At 35.4% G+C, this 23,727-nt stretch overlaps 1 protein-coding gene and 1 pseudogene across 1 annotated transcript in view; one reads left to right on the top strand and one right to left on the bottom strand.

The window, feature by feature from the left end:
• GSL10 (glucan synthase-like 10) overlaps positions 1 to 23,727 on the top strand; it is a 48,115-nt gene that overhangs the window by 21,092 nt on the left and 3,296 nt on the right. Inside the window, exons 23-51 of the mRNA XM_012237846.4 lie at positions 1,012 to 1,097; positions 1,264 to 1,288; positions 3,146 to 3,240; positions 4,004 to 4,085; positions 4,245 to 4,405; positions 4,514 to 4,634; positions 6,140 to 6,237; positions 6,326 to 6,416; positions 6,517 to 6,677; positions 6,770 to 6,879; positions 8,165 to 8,296; positions 9,186 to 9,254; positions 9,333 to 9,510; positions 9,718 to 9,832; positions 10,600 to 10,719; positions 12,476 to 12,591; positions 12,673 to 12,756; positions 12,850 to 12,962; positions 14,074 to 14,126; positions 14,212 to 14,388; positions 14,832 to 14,879; positions 15,503 to 15,661; positions 21,075 to 21,188; positions 21,287 to 21,375; positions 21,485 to 21,643; positions 21,721 to 21,823; positions 22,344 to 22,463; positions 22,745 to 22,795; positions 22,904 to 23,086. Of these exons, the coding sequence (XP_012093236.1) occupies positions 1,012 to 1,097; positions 1,264 to 1,288; positions 3,146 to 3,240; positions 4,004 to 4,085; positions 4,245 to 4,405; positions 4,514 to 4,634; positions 6,140 to 6,237; positions 6,326 to 6,416; positions 6,517 to 6,677; positions 6,770 to 6,879; positions 8,165 to 8,296; positions 9,186 to 9,254; positions 9,333 to 9,510; positions 9,718 to 9,832; positions 10,600 to 10,719; positions 12,476 to 12,591; positions 12,673 to 12,756; positions 12,850 to 12,962; positions 14,074 to 14,126; positions 14,212 to 14,388; positions 14,832 to 14,879; positions 15,503 to 15,661; positions 21,075 to 21,188; positions 21,287 to 21,375; positions 21,485 to 21,643; positions 21,721 to 21,823; positions 22,344 to 22,463; positions 22,745 to 22,795; positions 22,904 to 23,086 (3,213 nt within the window). The remainder of the gene's footprint in view (positions 1 to 1,011; positions 1,098 to 1,263; positions 1,289 to 3,145; positions 3,241 to 4,003; positions 4,086 to 4,244; positions 4,406 to 4,513; positions 4,635 to 6,139; positions 6,238 to 6,325; positions 6,417 to 6,516; positions 6,678 to 6,769; positions 6,880 to 8,164; positions 8,297 to 9,185; positions 9,255 to 9,332; positions 9,511 to 9,717; positions 9,833 to 10,599; positions 10,720 to 12,475; positions 12,592 to 12,672; positions 12,757 to 12,849; positions 12,963 to 14,073; positions 14,127 to 14,211; positions 14,389 to 14,831; positions 14,880 to 15,502; positions 15,662 to 21,074; positions 21,189 to 21,286; positions 21,376 to 21,484; positions 21,644 to 21,720; positions 21,824 to 22,343; positions 22,464 to 22,744; positions 22,796 to 22,903; positions 23,087 to 23,727) is intronic.
• LOC149494609 (secreted RxLR effector protein 161 pseudogene) lies at positions 15,920 to 16,948 on the bottom strand (annotated as a pseudogene).

Raw genomic sequence — 23,727 nt, 5'->3', positions numbered from 1 at the left:
AACAACACTGAAGAATATTCAGCTTACTCTCTGATTTATTTTATAATGTTGTTTGGCTGGTTTGTGGTTCACATTTTGGCAAGAGAGATAAAGTGGATTAGGTGAAAACACTACCAGTTAGAGCTGAAATGGGATACTACTCCAATCAGACGTCCAACTAGTATACCAGGTTGGCTGTGAGCCATGCTAATTGATTCTTGGATAGAATTGAAACAAATTTACAAGCTTGTGCGTTCAATGGTAAAATTATAGAATTGACAAGGTGTGATGGGATCAGATTCTCAATACAATTAGCCCTTATTCAATTGCAGAACTGAATTACCAATTCCCATCATAGATATAATAGGCTCAAACTAAATAACTAACCTAAAGCTTTAAGGTAAGGCTTTTGAAACTGTTCCTAATCCTCTGAAGATTTGGGCTCCCTTATAAAATTGGAATTATCCGACTCTTTCAGAGGGAATTACTTTTCTTGCTCATGTTTCATGTTTCTCATTGTTAAATATTTCTTGAGTTATAGGAGGATATATTATCCTTCATAATTTAATCTCATTTCTTCTTTTTGGATAATATTTTTATTTATCTGAAAAAGATGATTTTATTCCACACAAATGAGGATCCAAATAAGACTTGAACATAACAATAGACATACAGACAGATCTTTCAGCAAAGCTGGAAATCATTAACTTATCCCTAAGACTTAAAAGTTGTGAAGTACTAGATGAAGCCAACTTATAAACATTAATACAAGACTTAAAAAACAGGACTAAAAGCTACTATATTTTATCTTTAGTAATTCCCATATGATATATGGATTATAATTCTAAGCTTCTTGAGTCTTGGAGATTGAATTTCCTTAAATTACTTATAGAAATCAGAATAATTGTTTGTAATTTTATTCAATGGCGAATACTTTGTAAGTCTTAATTTCGAGTTTGGTTCTCTTATTTTCATTTGCCTTTCATTGATTGAGTTCTTTATGAAGACGCTTTTATGATGTAATATTTACAGATTAGATCTTTGGAGGCTGTTCACAAATTGTTTGAGGAGTTTCCTGGGGCTTTCATGAGTACTCTTCACGTTCCACTTCCCGATAGGTAGGGTTTTTTTAAGTGTTCTTTCTCATCCAATACAATCACAATCTTTACTTCTTCTAATTTTTTCTTCTTTTGCCTTGTGTTTGAAAATTAATCCATCATTTTTTATTTTATGCTGTTACTTTTGTGCTATAACTTGCATTTGATAGTTATTTCAATTTTGCAGGGCATCTGAAAGCGCTTCTGGTCAGGTAAATCCATCTAAACTTCAAAATTTTGTAGACATTCCTTTTCCACTCCTATATAATTTATGTTGAGTTCACATGTGACAATAGCTAAGCTTTAATCCCAAACTAGTTGGGGTTGGCTATATGACTTTTGTGTTTCCATTTAACTTTTGTTCATAACTAAGTCCTTGTTAGTGCCAATAAGTAGTAGGTCTTTTGAAACAACTTCCCTCCATATGGGCCTCGGTCTACTTCTTCCCTTTTAACACACTCCACCATCAATATATCAAGCTTACAAATTCGGGGCATGTAAGGTCTATATAGGACACGAATAAACCATCTCAAACATCCTCTCACTTTATTCCCAATGTTTGCTACATACATCTTTTGTTGGATTAGGTTAAATCTTATCTAATGTTCTGTGATCACAATCCATTTAACATCCGTATTTCTGCAACATCCATTTTTGAATATGTTGAACCTTTGGAGCCCAACATTATATTCTATATAACATTGCTGATCTCACCATTCATTGGTCCATTTCATCCATCTAGTTTTAATTCTGTGTTACATCTTCATTTACTATGCCATCTTTTTGAAATACAAAGCCTAGATATCTGAATTGACTGTAATCAGGCACCACAATACCATTCTTCTTATGGAGGCAAAACTTGCGGTCTCTGTCGAATAAATATTTGATGGCATGTTGTTGTTCTATGTCTAGAAATTTTTTTTTTATTCTGCATTTGTATTTTAATTTTCTTGTGTTTTTTTTTTTTTTTTTTTTTCAATCCATATGACATGCTTTACGAGAAGATACACTTCGATTGAGCTTAAACTTGTGCTACTTAATGGTAGCTTAATAATAACCTACATGCCATAATTTTTAATTGTTACTATGTATAGATGAAGATATTTCTCATAGGATTCATGTAGGATGGATAAAATGAAAGAGTGCTACAGGTGTACTATGTGATAGGAAGATATCTAATAAGGTGAAAGGTATATTCTATAGGACGGTGGAGAGACTGAAAATGCTCTATGGGAGTGAATGTTGAGCATCATATGCACATCATGTTCACAAGATGAATGCTGCGGAGATGCAGATACTAAGATGGATGTGTGGTCACGTAAGGATGGACAAGGTTGACAAGGTTAGGAATACTCACATCAGACAAAAGGTGCAAAAGAAGTTGGAGATAAAATGAGAGAAGGACGCATGAGATGGTTCAATCATATATTACATGGACCCCACATGTCCTGGCTTGTACATTTGATACTTTAGTAGTGGAGGGTGCTAAAGGGAAGAGGTCCGACCTAGAATTGCTTGGAGGGTATAGTGAATTGAGAAGAATTTGTATTTGCATTCGATACATAATTTATCTATGAATTACATAGGTTTATATACAAGAAATTCCTAGGCTATTTAGGACTATAAATCAATAACTAACTAGGAATACTGATTTTCCTTAACAGAGGGAAGTGGTTGCGAAAGATTTACGGTCATTGTATATTAGTGAGGATATAGCTATGAACAGAACAAAATGGAGAAAAGAAGATTCATGTAGACCCTATTTAGCTGTTGTCTCCTATTTTATATTTTGTTCTATTTATTAATATATCAAATGATTTTAAAATTTTCCTTCAAAATATCTTTTCTATAAAAAGTCATTCAATTTTTTTTCCAACTAAACTGTGCTTCGAATTGAATTGATGAAAGTGGATATTGGAAACAAATGATTCATATAGCTCACCCCTGCTACTTTGGGACTAAGGGTTAGTCGTTGTTGTTGCTATATTATTTTTTAACCTTTTCCTGCATTATTGTAGTTCTATAAGATGGTGGAAAAATGATTTTCGTTAATTTTGTTTTTTTGGAAGGTTGTGGAGAAAAGAAAGATTGATGCTGCTCGATTTTCTCCCTTTTGGAATGAGATTATAAAAAATCTCAGGGAAGAAGATTATATTACTAATCTGTGAGTATCATATTTGATAAATTGTTCTATAAATATTGAACTTTTCTTTTGAACATATTTCACAAGTGAAACATATCGTAGATGTTGAAAATGATTTTTTTTTCTAATTTTTTTAGTTATGGATCATTACTGAATGTTGGAACTGAATTATTCTTTCTCGTGTTCTGTTATTACTTGCTTATTTCTTGTAGCCATAACAATTATTAAAACTACACATTTTTTTCGGGTGGTAAAGCTTGTGTCTGTTGCGATTTGTCTCTTACAGTAATTGGGCTAAAGAGCAAGCTTTAGGGTTAAGAGCAAACTCATGTCAATTTTTCGTCTTTTTTAATAAGACATTTAACGGATAGAGTACAAAAAATAGACCGAAGGCAAAAATATAGAGAAAAATTAGTGTATTCCAAAAGTACAGGGACAAACTAATTATTTGAAAAAATATAGGGGACAAAATAGTAATTTTTCCTTTCGAATTTCATATTGCAAAAGAATAAACTATTTATAACTGAGGATTTTGAAAAGAGTGGATGTATGTTTATTTCTTCTTTGTTTTCTACAGATTTTATACTTTTACTTTCATACTTCTATTGTCTCTTTCCTTAAACTATGGTGGAAATGCCTGACTGTGTTCTTCTGGAAACTTTTGAATGAAATTATCTATCTAAGAGAAGAAGCTGATGTTTCAACTGTAAATTTATCTGCGTACTTTTTAGTAGTGCTGTTTTCCCCTTGCTTTTAGCTGATGACTCATTTATTACTCTGGCAGGGAAATGGAGTTGCTTCTGATGCCCAAAAATTCTGGGAAGCTTCCTTTAGTCCAGTGGCCCCTTTTTCTTCTTTCCAGCAAGGTCTTTCTTTGGTCTTTTGCAATATGCTGCTTTATTATCTTCAATTTAATATAATTATTCTTTTTTTTTCTCTGGTGAGATCAAGTGTTTTCAACAATTTCCATAAGCTATGTGAATTCAGACTTTTTGATCTGCTATATATGTATATGTTTAATGTAGATATTTTTAGCTAAGGATATTGCTGTAGAAAGCAGAGATTCACAAGAGGAGCTGTGGGATAGGATTTCTAGAGATGACCATATGAAGTATGCAGTTGAAGAATGCTATCATGCCCTTAAGTTCATTCTGACAGAAATACTGGAAGGTGAAGGCAAGATGTGGTAAGTTTCACTGAAGCATTGGAATGTTCTCAACAGTCTTTTTATGTACATTTGATTTTTTCATCAACGAATAAAAACCTTGTCTTTGTTCTTATGTCTCCACCTCAGGGTTGAAAGGGTATATGGTGACATCCAAGCAAGTATTGAGAACAGGAGTATTCATGATGGCTTTCAGCTAAATAAGCTGTCACTGATTATTTCACGAGTAACTGCACTATTGGGAATTTTGGTATGTCATATATACCTTTGGTTGAGTTTTTGAACTTTGCAACACAAATTCCTGTTTCCCCCAACAGGCATCTGTGTTTTTTGTAAGGAAGCAGATTCATTAAAAGGGGGCATGGTCAAGTACACGAGGCATGCAATTATGGCCACACAATTAAAAAACAAAATTTAGAAACAGTTCGAGCCAATAACATCCACAAAAGTAAAAAGAGAAAAAGACAGAATTTATGTCCACAAAAGTAACATGAGTAAACAGACTTACATGTTACTGATCAAATTCTCTTCAGGTTGATAAAATTCGTTTCTATGTTTTTTGTTCCTTATCTTTGTTAAGAATCTAGGCTCTAGGAGCAATTAGTCAAATTTCAATTAACAATGTATTTAATATTTGGGATTACCTTTAATACAAAATGGCCTAAGCCATTTTGGTTGGTTTACCTTCCTCATTACATGCCATGTATTCAAATTATATTTATCCAATTTGGGATTACCCGCATACTTCACACTCCCCCCTCAAGTGGCTAATTGCCACGTGACCAGCATATGTACGCCCCACATGGGAACTTCCCTCATGCAATACAAGTTCAGGTCTAGGCTTTGATACCATGTTAAGAATCTAGGCCCTAGGAGCAATTAATCAAATTCAATTAACAATGTATTTAATATTTGGGCTTATAAGAATTGAGCTTAACTTTAACAAAAATGGCCTAAGCCATTTTGGTTGGTTCAACTTCCTCATTATATGTCATGTACTCAAGTTATATTTATGCAATGTGGGTACAAGATTCCGATAGTATTAGTTTTATATTTGATTTTATAATTGAACTAGAAACATACCATCAGGATATTTATTATGCTCCAGATCTAGTCCATTGTTTTTCCACCTGAGTTCTAACACACAACAAAATGACATTTTAAATTCATGATCTGAACAATGATAAATAGCCAATATTAAGTGGAGGCAAGCCTGTGTTAAACCTTTTTGAATGAAGGTGGCGAAACATTATGAATGAACTCTGTTTTATATGGTTTGCATGCTGCTAGCACCAATTAAAAATTAGAAATAAGTTCTAGTTTTGGTTGGAATTCAGTACCATTTTTTATCTTCCACATGCTTATCCTATAGTCTACATGGATTTCTGCTTAAAACAGCATAACCATTGGCTGATAATAACCAATCTAAATACTGATCAGAGCTTAGCATTAGTTATAAGTATTAGATGTAATCTGTTACTTAAAATATCAATTCTTTACAATCACTTGTACATGTCTAACTCTATGATTATCTCTCGTGAACCCTGCCTCCTCCACTACCATCAAGAAGCGCTCCCCTAGTTCCATGTGTGTGTGTGTTACAATAAAAAAATGACCGACTAATTTAAATAGAAATAGCAATTCATTTTATTGTGATACTGGCTAATGTTTCATTATATGTTTATTATATTTACTAGATCCACAAATTTCTGATAAGCATTTTTGTACTTTCTATTTCTATTATTCCATCCTTAGAAAGAGACTGAAAAACCGGAACTGGAAAAAGGTGCAATTAAAGCTGTTCAAGATCTCTATGATGTTGTCCGTCATGATTTCTTTTCTGTCATTATGAGGTCTGCAAATCCTGCTTGTGTTTGCTTATGAGTTGCACCTGCTTGTTACACTATCTGCTGAAAAATGTCCATGTGGAAAATAATGCAGGGAGCACTATGACACGTGGAATTTACTGTCAGAAGCAAGGTCAGAAGGCCGTTTGTTTACAGACTTGAAATGGCCTAGAAATGCTGAGTTGGTATGTTATTGATGGTCTTTTTCTTGTTTTCAATCTTAGTAGTTTTAACTTCTTTTCTCACTTTAGGCTAGATTTATTTATTAACTTCAGAAATGTGCAGAAAAAACAGATCAGAAGATTGCATGCGCTTCTAACTATAAAAGAATCTGCTTCAAATATTCCTAAAAATTTTGAAGCCAGACGAAGGCTACAGTTCTTCACAAATTCCCTTTTTATGGATATGCCTGAGGCAAGGCCAGTCCGCGAAATGCTGTCTTTCAGGTTATACTTCTTTAGAATAGTTTGTTTTCACAGGAAAACATGTTTATGATCAGTGTATTTATCATTCTCATTCATTTATGTTGTATTTGCAGTGTGTTCACTCCTTATTATTCAGAGACTGTTCTTTATAGCATGGCTGAACTTCAAAAGAAAAATGAGGATGGAATATCATTACTTTTTTACCTCCAGAAGATATTTCCAGGTATTCGCTGATTGGTGTGCTATGTATGCTTCTGTTTCTGTCTGATTTTGTGGTTTATTGCATACTTGTATGCCTAGAGTTAATTTGGTTTTCCATGCTTATCCTCGGTGATGAAGGCTGCCTAGTTAGCATTGAGGCTTTCTGTGGACATTTTTATTTTTTACATTCTTCACAATCCACATTCCTGATTTGGCTTTAGTTGGTTGGCATATTTATAAAATTATTTTGAGGCCATTAGCTGCTACTAAAGAACCACTATGTTGTTCTTTTAGAACTTAACACTTATTTGGTTTTTCATCTTTATTCAAATTTATTATAACCATGTATGTACGTTATGCTTTATGATAATTATGACTGTAATTTTGTTTTTTTGATGTATACACGTGCAACTATAAAATATATATTCAACTTAACTCAGCTAAGCTTTAATCCAAACTGGTTGACCGTATAAATAGCTGCATAGTTCTGCTTAAAGGTAGTGGTTGAAGTGAAAAGAAGTTTGTCTGGTGGTTCAAAAAGGTTGGCATTACTTTTATGTGATCTACAGAACTTGATTAAGTCTCAATCCTGAACAATTGGAGATAGGCTATAGGGATTAGTTTTCTGCAATTGATTTTGTTTAGGACTGCATCTTCAGAAACATACTAATCATTTTTACTCCACACAATCCTCGGCTTTCCCCTTCTTTGTCTCCTACAAATGTCATTGTGTTCAACTTTCCACACTGATGCACTAAGTTCCTAAATAAAAGCCAATTCCATCCTGTTAGAGTCTAGCTTAAGTGCTTAACCATCTCATATTCTTTTCAGAATACCAGTTATTTCTCGATAAAACCATATCTAGTAGAATACCTACTCTATTTTTTCCCTTCCCTTCCCTGTTTACCACAATGTGTAGGTTGTATTCCCAATCTGAAGGCCTTTTGCTCCTATCCATTTTGCGTTTTGAATTTGGGCTGATTATCTCTAGGAGCTCCATCAACTTCCATGCTAGCATATCAACAATCCATGTTGTTTAGTAAATCCTGTTCTAATAGATATATTTTTATATCCTCCCCCCTCTAGTATAGTGCAAGAAGTCTTGCCTTTACTTCTCTACTTTTTGGTGCTGTTGTGGCACATACTTCAAGAGGAGATATTCCTGTCTGCTAAAGTTTGATTGTCACTTCTCTGGATTAATCGTCTTCCTTGCCATATAGTATTTTTAGCTAGTTGAAATTGTCCAAGGAATTGTATTCTTCTGCTACATGCTTGTGCTCTGAAAATAATCTGGAATCCTCTGACAGATGAGTGGAAGAACTTTCTTGCTCGAATTGGCCGTGATGAAAATGCTTTGGAGACAGATCTCTTTGATAGTAATGATATCCTTGAACTCCGGTTTTGGGCGTCTTACAGGGGTCAAACATTAGCCAGAACAGGTAATTCTTTCTCTGTCTCTCACATAGTATATTAGTGGGAAAGTTGTTTTTGTCACTCTCATCTTTTTTAATCGTTGGGCATACATTAATTTTTAAATTGCTGAATGATGTAATATCCATCTACTTCTCTATTTTATTGCTCTATAACCATGCAACTTCTTATAGTTTGGGAGAAAAGCCATATTGATTTGGTTTGTTGCTTGTTGCAAACTTTTGCTTGTTTCAAATGTTACTGTTATTATTGTTATATTATTATTATTATTATTATTATTATTATTTTCTTTACATCAGTTTATAAATGTATTTTGTTAATCAGTGTGAAACTCATTATCTTCCAGTATTCTGTTCCTCTGTTGTTGTTGTTATTGTTATTCTTCAACAACTTTGCCATACCTCTCTTTCTTCAGTTGCATTTGTAATGTTTCTTGTTTTTGCCTAGATGTGCATGCTGTTTGCAGGTTGTATTTGTTGCTTGGCAATTTTGTACTGCTATCTACCTGTATTTTTTCAAAAAATTTTTCTGTATATTATAATCGTTCTCGATTTCAAAGTGGCTCAAACTTAAAATAAATAAGCGTGTAACAAGCAAGGCTAATTTTGATATCTATGTAATTGATTTTTCTTGTTTTCTTGAGATATTATAAACTTGTTGGGCTGGGATCTGATTTAAATAGAAATTCTGCAAAAGCAACTTCTTGATTTGAACTGACAACTGCTGATGTTTTCATTGTTTGAGTTACAATTAAAAATTGAAAGTTTAATAGGGGTGATCATTGTCTTGGGTTTTTGCAGAATTTTATGTGTTGAATTTATATTGATTAGCTGATTGTATGCATGTGTACTAATGTGATCCACGGGCTTTTTGCTAAATTAACTTTTTTATTTTCAGTTCGTGGGATGATGTACTATAGAAAAGCTCTTATGCTTCAAAGTTACTTGGAAAGAGCAACTGCTGGAGGTTTGCACTTATATTGAAATTTAATCTGTGGCTCTTCCAATGCCTTGTCAGTTAACTTTAGATACTTGCCAATATCAGATGTGGAAGCTGCAATTTCAAGTAATGACACAACCGATATTGGAGGTTTCGAGTTGTCTCCTGAGGCAAGGGCACAGGCTGATCTGAAATTTACGTACGTGGTCACATGCCAAATATATGGAAAACAGAAAGAGGACCAAAAACCAGAAGCAGCTGATATTGCATTGCTCATGCAAAGGTGTGTTAACAACGGTCCTCCCTCCCACTATCCAAAAAAAGAGAAAGAAACAGGAGATTTTTCAATTGCATCGAGTAACTGCTTGTAATGATTGGTTTTTAATCTAAAAATAGTTTGGAATTTGTGAAACTTTTCTTCTGCTTGAAATATTTTGTTATCATACATTACCTAATATTCACTCATTCATTCATTCACTTGTGTTGTCAGAAATGAAGCCCTTCGAGTTGCTTTTATTGACGATGTTGAAACTTTGAAGGATGGTAAAGTACAAAGGGAATTCTACTCAAAGCTCGTGAAGGCTGATATCAATGGAAAAGATAAGGTAACCATTTTTAATTCTTTAGACTGTATCCTAGGCTATTAAATGCAACGTGTTCAGAGGTTTCAAAAAGAAAATTCCTTGGTTATTGATACTTTAGACTGATATTTTTTTCCCTTGAGAGCAATTAGGGTTTGGCTGAGGTTCTGATGGGGAGGTATGGTACATTAGGATGTAAATAATGTTTCAAGGGTCTGAATAATCTGGAAAACTAAAGAGGATGGAAGGTTTTATGGTTAACGAAACTTCTTTAGGTATTACAGCTATGGTTGACTTCACCATGCAATCATAAATCATTATGCTGGAACTTATCTACTTTATTGATTGATCAGCTGGTAATATCCTCACATCACTCGGGCGAGTGCATAATGTGAACTTCTACTTATCTACATATTTTGTCCACTGCTTTTATTATTGATTGATCACTTGGTAATATCCTCACATAAATTGGGCGAGTGCCTCGAGTGAGGCCTACCACCTTGGCCTCGGGCAATGGAGGACCTTGTCAGTTGTCACCTCAAGGGTGCCTAGCGCTTTTGACAACATTTGAGAAGATAGAAAGAAGATGATAGTGGAAGGATTTACAATCCAAAGACCAATTGATTTATTGGCTTCAAGAGATAACTGATCAGAATCAAGCAGCACAAACAATGAATATAATTTTCATCTCCTTATTATTCAAATTTATGCAAAGTGGAAATGCTTCAAAAACAAGACATGACCTATCTTTTGAGCCTTTTTTTTTTTAATGTTATTATTTCATTTTATAGGAAATTTACTCCATAAAGTTACCTGGAAATCCAAAACTTGGAGAAGGAAAACCTGAGAATCAAAATCATGCTATCATATTTACTCGTGGAAATGCAGTTCAGACAATTGATATGAATCAGGTAACTAATTTCCTCTTTAGCACATTAACTGGATTCCATTGGATTATTGTCGATAAGCTAGGAGTTGTCATTCAGTTCTGTATTGTTGAAACTAGGGCCTTATTTGGCTCAACATGTTAACTTCCTATGAATTTACTCTGGAAGTAACTGTTAGTAAAGTTATATGTGTGCAGCTCGTAAGCTGTAGTGTTTGGTTCACAAATTTTTGAGGCGGTGCACCAGCTTTTTATTTGGCTGATTTAGCAACTCCTTAAGTATATTTCAGATCACAATAATATTCCAACAACATAACTGTATTTTAGGGAAGTATTTAAAAAAAATTTTAGTTGATGGCACTCTACTTTAACTGAGGAAGTTGAAATAACTGACCTCCTTAGTAAGTAGCATAGGGTATTGAGGAGGTTTGGTAAACTTCCCTTTGACATTACTTACTTCTAACTAAACATGATTTGATATAATTCCAAAGAAGCTGTACTTCTCTAAGCTCACTCCCTCTGTACCAAATGAATATGTTTTCAAGGAAAGAAGATGGAGAAAAACCTAGAGTTTTCTGTTGCAATCGACAGACTTCTTACTACTTATAGTGTGTGATAAAAGACATAATGTAGAAAAGCTAAACTGCTCTTATAATGCTTCTTGTGGGTGAAAGTTTGATCAAATGAGTAATGTTGGCATTGAAATTGAAAGGGAATCAGGCTTTAGGTTCGTAACTTGGAAGTTTGGTTGGATATACATGGACTTTAGGGGCAAAATAGTGGTGGTTCATTAGCTGGAGTTGTAATAACAAGTTGTAGTCACAGCAGAATTCAAAGGGAAAAGAGGTGGAAGGGAAAATGAAATGGCAGATCATCTAGATGCTACTATCCCTTTTTAACAAGCTCTATAATTTCCAAATTGGAATGAGAAGGTAGTAACTAAATGAGGAATTTCCTAATAGGCATTAATATTGCTAAGAGCAAAACCTTTCATTTCCCAAGAGAGAAGATCCCAAATTCAAATTAATTACCTGACATTTTTAAATGGAAAAGCTTTCAAGAAAATCTAAATTATCCAAATTTAAAACAAAAAATTCTGAATCTTTTCTTGACTGCATTAACATTTCCATGAGAATTATGCTTGCTGTTTTGTTGACAAAGTGATGTATCAAATTTACCTCTCTTCCCGGGAGTTTTTAATGCCAATGGAGCACAGCATTTCAACATGTCTAGCTTGATTATTTGCATATAAATGTTCGAACCATTTCTCTTTGTTAGTGGGACGACTATAAAATTGTTGCTATCCCTTTTATTTTTATTTTTAATTTTCTTTTTTATTGTTTTACTACTCAAATAAAAAAAAAAAAAAAAGAAAGAAATAAGTCCTTGTTCATGGTCCTTGACCTGTTGGTAACTATTAAGAATCCCACATCCCCCCACCGAATAAATACTACATCCATAAAGGGCATAAAAGGATGGAAGGCTAGCTAACTAATTGGTCAGTACTAATCTTTGAGCATTGGTTGGCCCAAGCCCAAGTAAGCCACGTCATATCTTTCAGCTGATGGCTTCTAACCTCTTATCCAATTCAATTCACCTCTGCCCTTCTCAATTTGTAAGATGCCCTTGGTGAGTTCAATGTGATTCATATGAAGTAGCTACCTTGTTATTGTTGGTTTTGATTTTTTCGTTATGAATGTTTTAATGTATAGTATTGATTTTGGTAACATTTATTTTCTAGCTTATTGTTGTTTTTATGACGATTGATATCTTCACTGTAGGATAATTATTTTGAGGAAGCCTTGAAGATGAGAAATCTTCTGGAGGAATTCCATCATGATCATGGTATTCATTCTCCAACAATTCTTGGTGTCAGAGAGCATGTATTTACTGGAAGGTATGTTCCTGTTAAAACATGGATTTCTTCCTTACTTTGAACATTTTATTGTGTTGGCTTATGGCTTGTATTCATATGCAGTGTCTCTTCATTAGCCTCCTTTATGTCGAATCAGGAAACTAGCTTTGTCACTCTTGGTCAGCGTGTTCTGGCTAATCCATTGAAGTAAGCCCATGTTTTACAATGCAAGGGAATTGATAGCTTCATGTCCAATTAAAGATCAGATTTACTGATCATGACCTCCTATATTACTTGCAGAGTCCGTATGCATTATGGTCATCCGGATGTCTTTGACAGAGTCTTCCATATAACAAGGGGTGGGATCAGCAAGGCTTCTCGAATTATCAACATTAGTGAAGATATTTATGCAGGCATGATTACTTGATAAAGATATCTTCCCTGTGTTTCTTTCAATTCTATTGTAGCTGCGTCTTCTGTATTCAAATATGGTTGATCTCAAACCCATTTAGATATGGAATTAAAGTGGAATTACAGTTTAGTAACAAGGAAATATCGAATCTGCACCTCCAAGGGTCCTCCGACTGTGTCTCAGTCATTTTTCTTGGGGGTTGTACACGTAGATGAGCAGGGTTGCGCAGCGAGGGGCGTTGCTCAACATCTTAGCTGAACCCACAATCCTAGTTTTGTCTTTACTGAAAACAAGACCAATATAGGAAAAAGATCTTGAGTTGGTTTACAATGACAACGCAATTCAGGTCAGGTTCATCCCAAAAATGAAGATCTAGTATATTGTTATGAAATCCAACTAATGTCTGACAAGGAAATTTAAAAAAAAAAAAAAATCTAAAGCCAACTGGCAGATGAATTTTAATAGAGACACATCCTCACAATGACTTCATTGTTTCCATGATATATTGAATTTGAAGGACTCCTTGTAATGAATCTATGAAAAGAGTCCAGGCTTTAGATAAGGGATATCTTACTCTGAATACACTCCAAAAAAGGTCTACATTGTGTAATGATAAAACCAAAATCCAATTTTTTTTTTTTTTTTTTCTTTCTTTCAAAATTGGAGTCTGCAAGAATCCTTTCAACAAGAGTTCACAAAACCAAGACTAAGCTATTAAGTGCTCGACCTTTACCTTACATCCAATGCTAAAAAGTTCCTCTTTTTGATAGTCTTTTCCTTTTCAAATACAAGTCTGAATTGCTTAAATGAATATAATACATATATTTCAGTATACAAGCAGCAAAGAAGGAAAATAAGAGAACTCATGTACTCCTTTAAAGAGAGTAGGCTGTTTCATTGAAATGACTCTGAAATTAAGGCAGTTTGTTCTCAATAAAGTGTTAGGGTTTTATTATTTTTATTCTCGGTCCCTTTCTGTAAGTGATCTATAAAGTTAATTTCTCACTTTAGTTCATCCTTATGCTTGGACTCTCTTCCTCTTGTTATATGCATAGGTACCAAATCATTTTCAAGTTTAGAAAATCATTGTGCATTTCCTTTTCTATTTGTAGGGTTCAATTCAACGTTGCGCCAAGGAAATATTACTCATCATGAGTATATCCAGGTTTGATTTCTTTTCTTTCTTTTTTTTTTTTCCTTGGGTACTTCTAACTGTATTCTAAGATAGAACATTTCATTTGAATTTACAGGTTGGCAAAGGACGAGATGTTGGTCTCAACCAGATTGCTTTGTTTGAAGGGAAGGTTGCTGGTGGCAACGGCGAGCAAGTTCTTAGCCGGGACATATACAGGCTTGGACAACTCTTTGATTTCTTTCGAATGATGTCGTTTTACTTTACTACTGTGGGATACTATTTTTGTACAATGGTAGGTGACCACTATATTTTTAACTGCAGACATTATATAATTTTATTTTTGTGGATGAACTGAATGTTGAAATTGGCTGCCATTATTCAAGGCAATCATCATGTATAAGTTACTGTCAACCATGCTAATTTCCATCAAATTGATTAGAGTTTGGTTTTACGCTGATTTTTGAAGTACCTTCCGTTCCTTTCTTTTCCTTTTATATCTCCTTGTGCCAATGACATGGTCAATTTGATGTAAGTACAGGCAATGCAGTGAATGAATATTATGCATTCTTGACAATCACAAAACTTTATATTCTTACCAATGTCATTATGCACCGAGTAATTTGAGGGGTCGAAACTAAAATGCAAAAGGAACTATAGTCAGAAACCACATGATGAATTTTATTCAGATTCTTATTTGTGGTTTTTGACTAATTTATTTTTCAAATTCTTTTCCAGTTAACGGTGCTGACTGTGTACATCTTCCTTTATGGGAAGTTATATTTGGTAAGCTTTTTTTTCCTCAGAATATTTAGGATGCTTGCTATCTATTTATTGCATGACAAACCTATCCTTGTATGGCTGTGTTTTCCTTTCAATTTGATGCATTCTATTAGTAGCCAAGTGTGGTTGTGTTTTTTTGAGGAAAGTATACCTTGAATGTCATTTGCATTGTGATAAGACTCATGCTATGTTTACTGCTCTGTGGCCTCCACTTTTCTATGCGGCAGTGGACATATTTTCAGTTTTCGCTTTCTTGCTCCACAGAACATTGCAGTGTTATATTTCACTGTTTAACTGATATATTCTTCTTTTGTTTTCACTTTCATGATCCATTACTGCTCGGATTGTTAGCTTAACCACCGCCCACAAACCACTCTGTTAGGCCAAGTCCAAGGCCTCTCTCACCACCCCACCCCCCCCAACACAACACAACACAAGACACACACACACACACACACACACACACACACAAAGAGAGAGAGAGAGAGAGAGAGAGAGAGAGAGTGAGTGAGTGAGTGAAAGAACTGGAAAAGAAAAATACTCAAGTGCACAAAGCATCTATTATTGCATGAATAATCAATTTGTTCCGATTACTTTGATGGGTTCACTGATGGCATTCCTTTCAGGCACTATCTGGTGTTGGTGAAGAAATTCAAGTTAGAGCAGATATCATGCAGAACACTGCCCTCAGCGCAGCCCTAAATGCGCAGTTTCTCTTTCAAATTGGTGTTTTTACTGCTGTGCCAATGATTTTGGGTTTCATCTTGGAGCAGGGTTTTCTGAGGGTAATGCATATCTTATCTTTATTTTATTTTTATTTTCTGAAAGTTCATGAAATAAAATGATAAGAGGTGCTTATATGCCTGCACTTTTGTCTTGATGTGCTTCATCCAAGTCAGTGATGCCACAATCTCTGTGAATCATATTAATTGCTAAGTGATTGATTTTTTTGCAATTAAGTCTTCTGGAATGATGATGTGTGACAAATAAGAGAGGAGTTTGAAGCTTTTGCTTAATTATTCCTTCAAGCACATTAGGTTTAAATATACTAAGGATTAATACAAATATGGTAATAGATACTAGCTATAACTATGTAGTATATTCTACAATAAATACAAAATATTCTCACATATCTACAATATATTCTAACACTCCCCCTCAAGCTGGAGCGTGCATATCATATGCTCCTAGCTTGTTACAAATATAATCAATCGAGGACCCCTAAGGGATTTGCTAAGAATATCTGCCAACTGATCATTTGAATTAATGAAGGAGTTAACAATACAACTTGACTGAATCTTCTGCCTAATAGAGTGACAATCTCTCTCTATATGTTTCTTTTTTTCATTGAACATTGGATTTGAGGCAATATGCAGTCTTCCTTGATTATCACATATTAGTTCCATTTGTTTCACGTTGCCACACTTCATCTCTTGAAGAGGTTGTTTCAGCCAAATAAGTTTACATGTAGCCAATGCCATGGCTCGATATTCTGCTTCTACACTTGATCTAGCCACATCCTGCTTTTTACTCTTCTAGGATATCGAATTTCCTCCAATCATAACACAGTAGCCTGAAGTAGACCGTCTATCAGATGGAGAACCTGCCCAATCAGCATCAAAGTAGCCAACTACTTGTGTATGACCTCTGTCTTCATATAACAAGCCTTACCCAGGAGTACCTTTGATATAACTTAGAAAGCAAACAACAGCATCCCAATGGCTATCACATGGGGATTGGAGAAACTGGCTAACTACACTAAATGCAAAAGAAATACCCAATCGTGTGATTGTGACATAATTAAGCTTACCAACAAGCCTTCTGTATCTACCTAGATCTTTAAATGGTCCCCCTGTCCCGGAACAAGTTTCACATTGGGATCCATAGGAGTATCCACAGGTTTGCAGTCTACCATGCAAGTTTCCCAAGTCCATGGTTTCAAAGTGGCTAAACAAATGCTCCTTAAGTGCAAACCACCGATGTCATGAACATAAACCTCAAGTTTCTCAAGATCTCTTCATGATCATTGTCTATTATGACAATGTCATGAACATAAACCACCAAATAAGTGCATTTACCATGATCTCCTTGTCAATAAAAAATTGAATGATCATCCTCACTTCGACTCATGCCAAACTGCTAAACAACACTAAATCTTCCAAACCACACATGGAGATTGTTTCGAGCCATAAAGAGATCATCGTAGTCAAAATACCAAACCAGCCCTGAGCAACAAAATCAGGTGGTTGCTCTATATATACTTCTTCAGCCAACTCTCCATGCAAGAAAGCATTTTAATATCAAGTTGATGAAGAGGCTAGTGGTAAATAACTGCCAAGAAAGAAGTCGAACAAAAGCCATCTTTGCCACTAGCAAAAAAGTATCACTGTAATCAAGACCATAAATTTGTGTGTACCCTTTTACAACAAGTCTTGTTTTCAAACGGTAAGTTTTATCATCAGGACTAACTTTGACGGTGTGCACCCAACGATAGCCAGCAGTAATTTTGCCAAGAGGCATTTGAACTAGTTCCTAGGTGCTATTATTGTGAAGAGCAGTCATCTGTTCAGTCATAGCTGCAGACCGACTAGGATGTACAATTGCTTCACTGACATTCTTAGGTATAGAAACAGTAGATAAGGTAGAAACAAAGGTAAAATAGGAAGGAGATAAACGGTGATAGCTCAAGAAATTATAAATAGGATGAGGATTTCGGGTAGAAAGAATACCTTTTCGAAGAGTAATGGGAGGAGTAGCTGCCTCTCTGAGTGGCATGACCGGTGTTGGAGAGGAGTCACTAGGTTGTGTACTTGCATACAAAAGATTGTTAGTATTAGGACGACGAGAATAGACCTGCAGTGGTCGAGATGGAGCTGGAGTGGGAAGAATAGGAATTGGAAGGACTGCAGAAACTGATTGCTAATGAGTTGGTTGGTTAGGAAAATAATGAGTCGTCTCGAAAAAGGTGACATTTGTAGAGAAATAATTTAAAAGAAACTGGGCCATAACATTTATATCCTTTTTATAGACGAGAATATGCTAGGAAGACGCTTGATTGGCTTGGCCTGATGTTTATCTTTCCCATGAGTATGATCATGGACAAAACACGTACAACCAAAGATGTGGAGAGAAAGACTAAAGTATGAGCTGTTTTAATGAGATGACAGTTCTCTCTCGGGAACTCCATTTTGTTGAGGGGTATAGACACAAGAAGATTGATGAGTCATACCCTAAGAAGACATAAACTCATTAAATGGTTGAGAAAAATATTTTCAAGCATTATCATTGCGCAATGTTTTAATGGAGACACTGAATTGATTTTTGAATCTTAGTACAAAATTTTTGAAAGATAGAGAATAAATCAGAACAATTCTTCATTAGAAACAGCCAAGTACAACGAGAGTAGTCATCAATAAAAGTATAAAAATAAGTAAATCCCGAAGTTGTACTACCACGACTAGGACCCTAAACATTTGAATGAACAATGTCAAACACAAAGAGACTTTATTATTGACACTCTTAGGAAAAGAAACACGAGACTATTTCCCAAGTTGATAGGACTCACACTCTAAAAACATATAAGGAAGATAAACTAGGAACTAAACATTGAAGTTTGGTAAGACTAGGATGTCCGAATTGGTTGTGAAGAAGTTCAGCGGAAGCAGTAGAAGCAAAAGCAACAATGGATCTAGGAGTGGAGAGATAGTACAACCCTTGTGGCTCATATCCTACTCCAATCATCTTCCCCGTATGCTGATCCTGCATAAATACATAGTCAGCTACAAAGGACACAATGTAATTAAGTTGTTTGGTCAGTTTGCCGATGGGAAATTAAATTATAAGGACATTTAGGAGTGAACAGGACTGAGGTCAAAGTTATTGAAGAAGTGGGAAGGACTTCCCCAATGCCTTTAACCTCAGTTTGTGAACCATTAGCTAGGGTAACTGTAGATGAAGTTGGAGATTTGGTGATAGTAGAGAAAAGTGTTTCATTACCAGCAATATGATCAAAAGCGTCAGGATTAAGAACCCAAGGACCATTAGTTGTGGTTTGAGTTAGACAAGCAACTGAAGTGCTAGACTGAGATATAGAGGATGACTGCTGTATTGCCTGTTGTTTGGCAGCCCGAAAGTGCACATATTCATCATAATCAGATTCTATCAAGGTTACTGAATTACTTGATGTACCAGGCAAGGGAAGAATGCCAGCTCCATTACTCTGAACCAAATGAGCAACTGGTCGTCCAGTACTAGGAGATTGGTGATGAGGTAGTTTACCATGCAATATCCAACAAGTTTCCCAAGTATGACTAGGCTTGTCACAATGAGTGCAGTGTTTAGATTTGTTATCTTTCCACTTTCGACTGGCAGTCTATACCGCAAACACAAAGGCTTCAATATTAGGTGATGGAGCTGGAGTCACAGAGATGCGAAGAAGACGAGCAGAGATATCTTCGAAAGTGGGAATGTCAGAACCTGTCAGCATTTGATCTCGAACTGAACTAAGATTAGGTCGAAGACCTATGAGTGCCAAGACCATGAATAATTTATTCTTTTGCTGTTCTATGAGTAGTGATACTTTCTGAGAACACAATAATAGAATTAAATTCATCCAGTAATGTTTCAACTTGTCCAAGATAACTAGCCATATCTTGTTGATTTGCTGCAGATTGATAATATTAGAGACAATTTTTTATATTTTGTGTATGTCATTAGTATATAATGTCTTGGCTTTGGTCTAAACTTTATAATAGGTTTTGCAAGATTGAAATAGGGAAATTAGTTTGGGATCAAGAGAGTGCCACAACGAGCTATATAATTGGGTATCAATTTTAGACCATGTTTCCTTATCTTTTTCTCCAATATCAGTGACATTTTTAGTTAAATGATCATCATAACCTTGTCCCATAAACCATAGTTCAACAAAAGAAGACCACGAAATATAATTGCTGCTGCCTAGGAGTTCCACAGTGGTAATAATAAGGGAATTAGAGAAAAGGGGCTTAATGAGGGTAGATTCAGCCATGTTGTAGGAAAAAATAGGAATTTTTGTACTTTGTACCTTGCTGTGAGTACCTTAGCCTTGCAAAGAGAAGGAAAAATGAAGAGGGGTGACCGGAAAAGTGACCATTGGACTCGGGCAAACCGGTCGGTGGTGTCCGTTGAAGGAGACGTTGCCGAAAAGTGTCTCACACGCCAGCGAGTGGGCAGTGCCGGAAAAGTTGTGGCGGCGCGTGGCAGTCAACGGCTGAGTTTCCGGCTCCGAGATTGTGTCCTGGGTCACCAGAAGCTTGTGGACTTTTCTATGGCAGCTGTGAGAGTCAACTCCCTGTAGGTATATGCTGTTTGAAACCGGCAGTGATGTTTTTGTGATAAGACAGTAGCGGGAAGAAAAGGGATGCAGAAACAGAATTCGGGCAAGATAAAAGAAAGAGGAGAAAGAACAATCAAACCTTTGTAGGCTCTGATGCCATGAAAAATAAGAGATGAGTTTGAAGCTTTTGCTGAATTATTCCTTCAAGCACATTAGGTTTAAATTTACCAAGGATTAATATAAATATGGTAATAGATCCTAGCTATAACTATATAGGATATTCTACAATAAATACAAAATATTCTCATATATCTACAATATATTCTAACAATGTGGAATATAACTTTGAGAGCTTTCAGAGAATGAACTCATGTTACTATGTCACTAAAATATTATTTAAATTGTTAATAAAATATATTATTGGAATACAATTGATCCCATTGCTCTTCACTTGACACTGGCTGTGTCTGCGAAATTTTGCCAACTTGGCTTAATTGTGATGGATCATGTCTGTTGAATTATCAAATAAATTAAGGCATCCTTTTCCTTATGTTGGGCATTTTGAATCTGACACCACTAGTTTTGAGGATGCCTAAAAATTTTTCCTTGTCAATGTTTTTACAAAATCTTTCTTGAGTTGCTTCCAACAGATGGTGCTAATTCATTGCTTACTAGAATTATTTGTTTTATTTTATTTTTGTTATTACTTAGGTAGCTTGTACTTCATTTTATGCTATCTAAAATCTGACAAAATCTGACGTTACTGAAAAATAGTTGTGGTATATTTGATTTTAATGCTTATCTAGTGGAGTTGTGTATATTTGTAAGATTCTTTTGCTGGATGCCAAGAAGATTAATGGGTAATCTTCTGTTGAATGCTGCAGGCCATTGTCAGTTTCATCACAATGCAGCTTCAGCTTTGTTCTGTCTTCTTCACATTTTCATTGGGCACAAGAACACATTATTTTGGTCGAACCATTCTGCATGGTGGTGCAAGGGTATGGCTCCTATCTCTTTATTCTTAATTGCTCTCTCCTCCGGCCCCAACACCACCATTTATTGTGCAATAGAGTAAATTAAAGTCTTTGATCTACAGTACCAAGCTACTGGTAGGGGATTTGTGGTCCGCCATATTAAATTTTCTGAAAACTATAGGCTCTACTCCCGCAGTCATTTTGTTAAAGGGTACTCCTCTCTCTCTCTCTCTCTCTCTCTCTCTCTCTCTCTCTCTCTCTCTCTCTTCATGCATGTACTTGATCCGGAATGGTTGTCTAATTTGTCTTCTGGCATTCAGGCTAGAAGTTGTGCTTTTGCTGATTGTATACCTCGCGTATGGTTATAACGAAGGGGGTGCGCTGTCCTACGTTCTTCTTACTGTTAGTAGTTGGTTTATGGCTCTCTCTTGGCTTTTTGCACCATATTTGTTTAATCCAGCTGGATTTGAGTGGCAAAAGTAAGTACTGTTTCTTATCTTTCTGTTAAGTGCAAGTTTGCCCCCTCATTGACTAATCTTTGATTTTGTATTTTTAGGACTGTTGAAGACTTCAGGGATTGGACAAATTGGCTTCTCTACAGAGGTGGAATTGGTGTCAAGGGAGAAGAAAGCTGGGAAGCTTGGTGGGATGAAGAACTAGTAATACTTTCCTCCTTTATCATCTCTCTTCTTTTTAACAACAATAAACACTTGTGACTATTCCTTAAATTGTGAAGAGGGCCTTCTTTCCTAGACAGGTTAAGCTCATAGTTTGGACTCAGGCTATGTCTTCGGGGAGGATAATGAACTAGTAGATCATAATGATCTTGGGGAAATCATCTTGTTGGATCTGTTTCTAGAAACATGAAGTCATTTTCCTTGAAAGAAGTATAATTTTTTCCTCGATCTAGAAAACGGTTTTTATTGACCAGTTTTTTTCTAATCGCCCTAAACATGCAAAATGCAAAAATATTTTTGAGGAGAATAGTTTTGATTCTCAAACAAAGCCTTGCTGGGAATTCAAACATTGGATAGTTAAATTAGAATCCAGTGTTCAAGCCTTGGGGTTAGATAAGCCTATAAATTTTATGCAAGTCCAGAGGCAGTTCTACCTTTCTATTCATTGTCATTATTTATTGTTATTATTTAATTTCATCGTTTCTTGTTAATTGGTCTACAGGCGCATATTCGGACTTTCCGTGGGAGGATACTTGAGACCATTTTGAGTCTAAGATTCTTTATTTTTCAGTATGGCATTGTATACAAGCTAGATATACAAGGATCAAATACATCATTATCGGTAACAGCTCTCTTTGTTAACAGATGCTATTACTCTACTGCATTTTCATGAGACTGACATTTGATCACCAGTCTACGTACTTGCCTCTTAATGTTTTCTTCTACCCAGTTTAATTCCTTTCTGTGGAAGAAAGCATTCTATTGAATCCTATATGAGCATGGGTCAAAAAGAATGCTGCAATAGTGGCTACTTTTCTGGATAGCTCCTGTTTTGCTTGTGTGTGATTTTCCTTGTGTCTATAGCATGGAAAAAAAAAAACTGAAAGGTTGATGTTTCTGCAGATATATGGCTTCTCATGGGTTGTTCTAGCTGTGCTTATAGTCCTTTTCAAGGTGCCGATATTAAAACTTATGAAACCCCAAATAATGAGCTTTCATTCTCTACCTGGCTTGGGATATATTTTGGAATTGAATCAATATTTAAAAACTTTGCTTTCTCAGGTTTTCACCTTTAGTCAGAAGATATCTGTCAATTTTCAGCTTCTATTGCGCTTCATCCAAGGTGTCTCCTTCTTGATGGTATTGGCTGGTTTAGCAGTTGCAGTCATATTCACAGAATTGTCAGTTCCAGACATTTTTGCTTCTATCTTAGCATTTATACCTACTGGATGGGGAATTTTATCTGTGAGTGCTCTTCAACTGAATTGTCTTTTTCTGGCGTCAGCATAATTGTGTACCTCACTAGAGAAACCCCTCTAGATTTTTCATAGGTTTATACCAGGATAAATAGATATTTGTGCTTTTGATGGGCAAGAAAATTTTTTGTACAGCCATTGTTTTATCAGAACTCACTTTTCCATTGAATTTCTTGGTTGAAAACATGTCCTTTTAGGTGGTGTTATTTCAAGTGGGCATGTTGTATCATAACTATGCACAATCTTGAATTACTAGAAACCAGCAACTACTTGCTGAGGAAGAACGTATTTTCAAAGAAGGCCCTTATCTAGAAAAGGCTGAAAAAATGGACACCTGGCTGGATAGGTACAGATACCTCGTGAGAATAATTTGTCAAGAGTTATGCCAAACATCAAAAGGCCAAATTAGTTTATTGGTCAGAAAGAGAGCAGATGAATAGGTGGTCCAGTTGATGTCCTATAATTTAGGTATCAGGGTATTTATTTATTTTGAACCAACTCAATTTAATATATAATTTCAGATCGCTGCTGCATGGAAACCTTTGATTAAAAAGCTTGGATTATGGAAATCCATTCGTTCAATTGCTCGTCTATATGATGCTGGGATGGGGATGCTTATCTTTATTCCAA

This window comes from Jatropha curcas, chromosome 7, assembly GCF_041381405.1.
Source record: "Jatropha curcas cultivar XTBG-Jc1 chromosome 7, XTBG_Jcur_1.0, whole genome shotgun sequence".
NCBI classification, from domain to species: Eukaryota; Viridiplantae; Streptophyta; class Magnoliopsida; order Malpighiales; family Euphorbiaceae; genus Jatropha; species Jatropha curcas.
The sequence above is the reverse complement of the archived record's forward strand: the minus strand, read 5'-3'. Positions and strand labels throughout refer to the sequence as shown.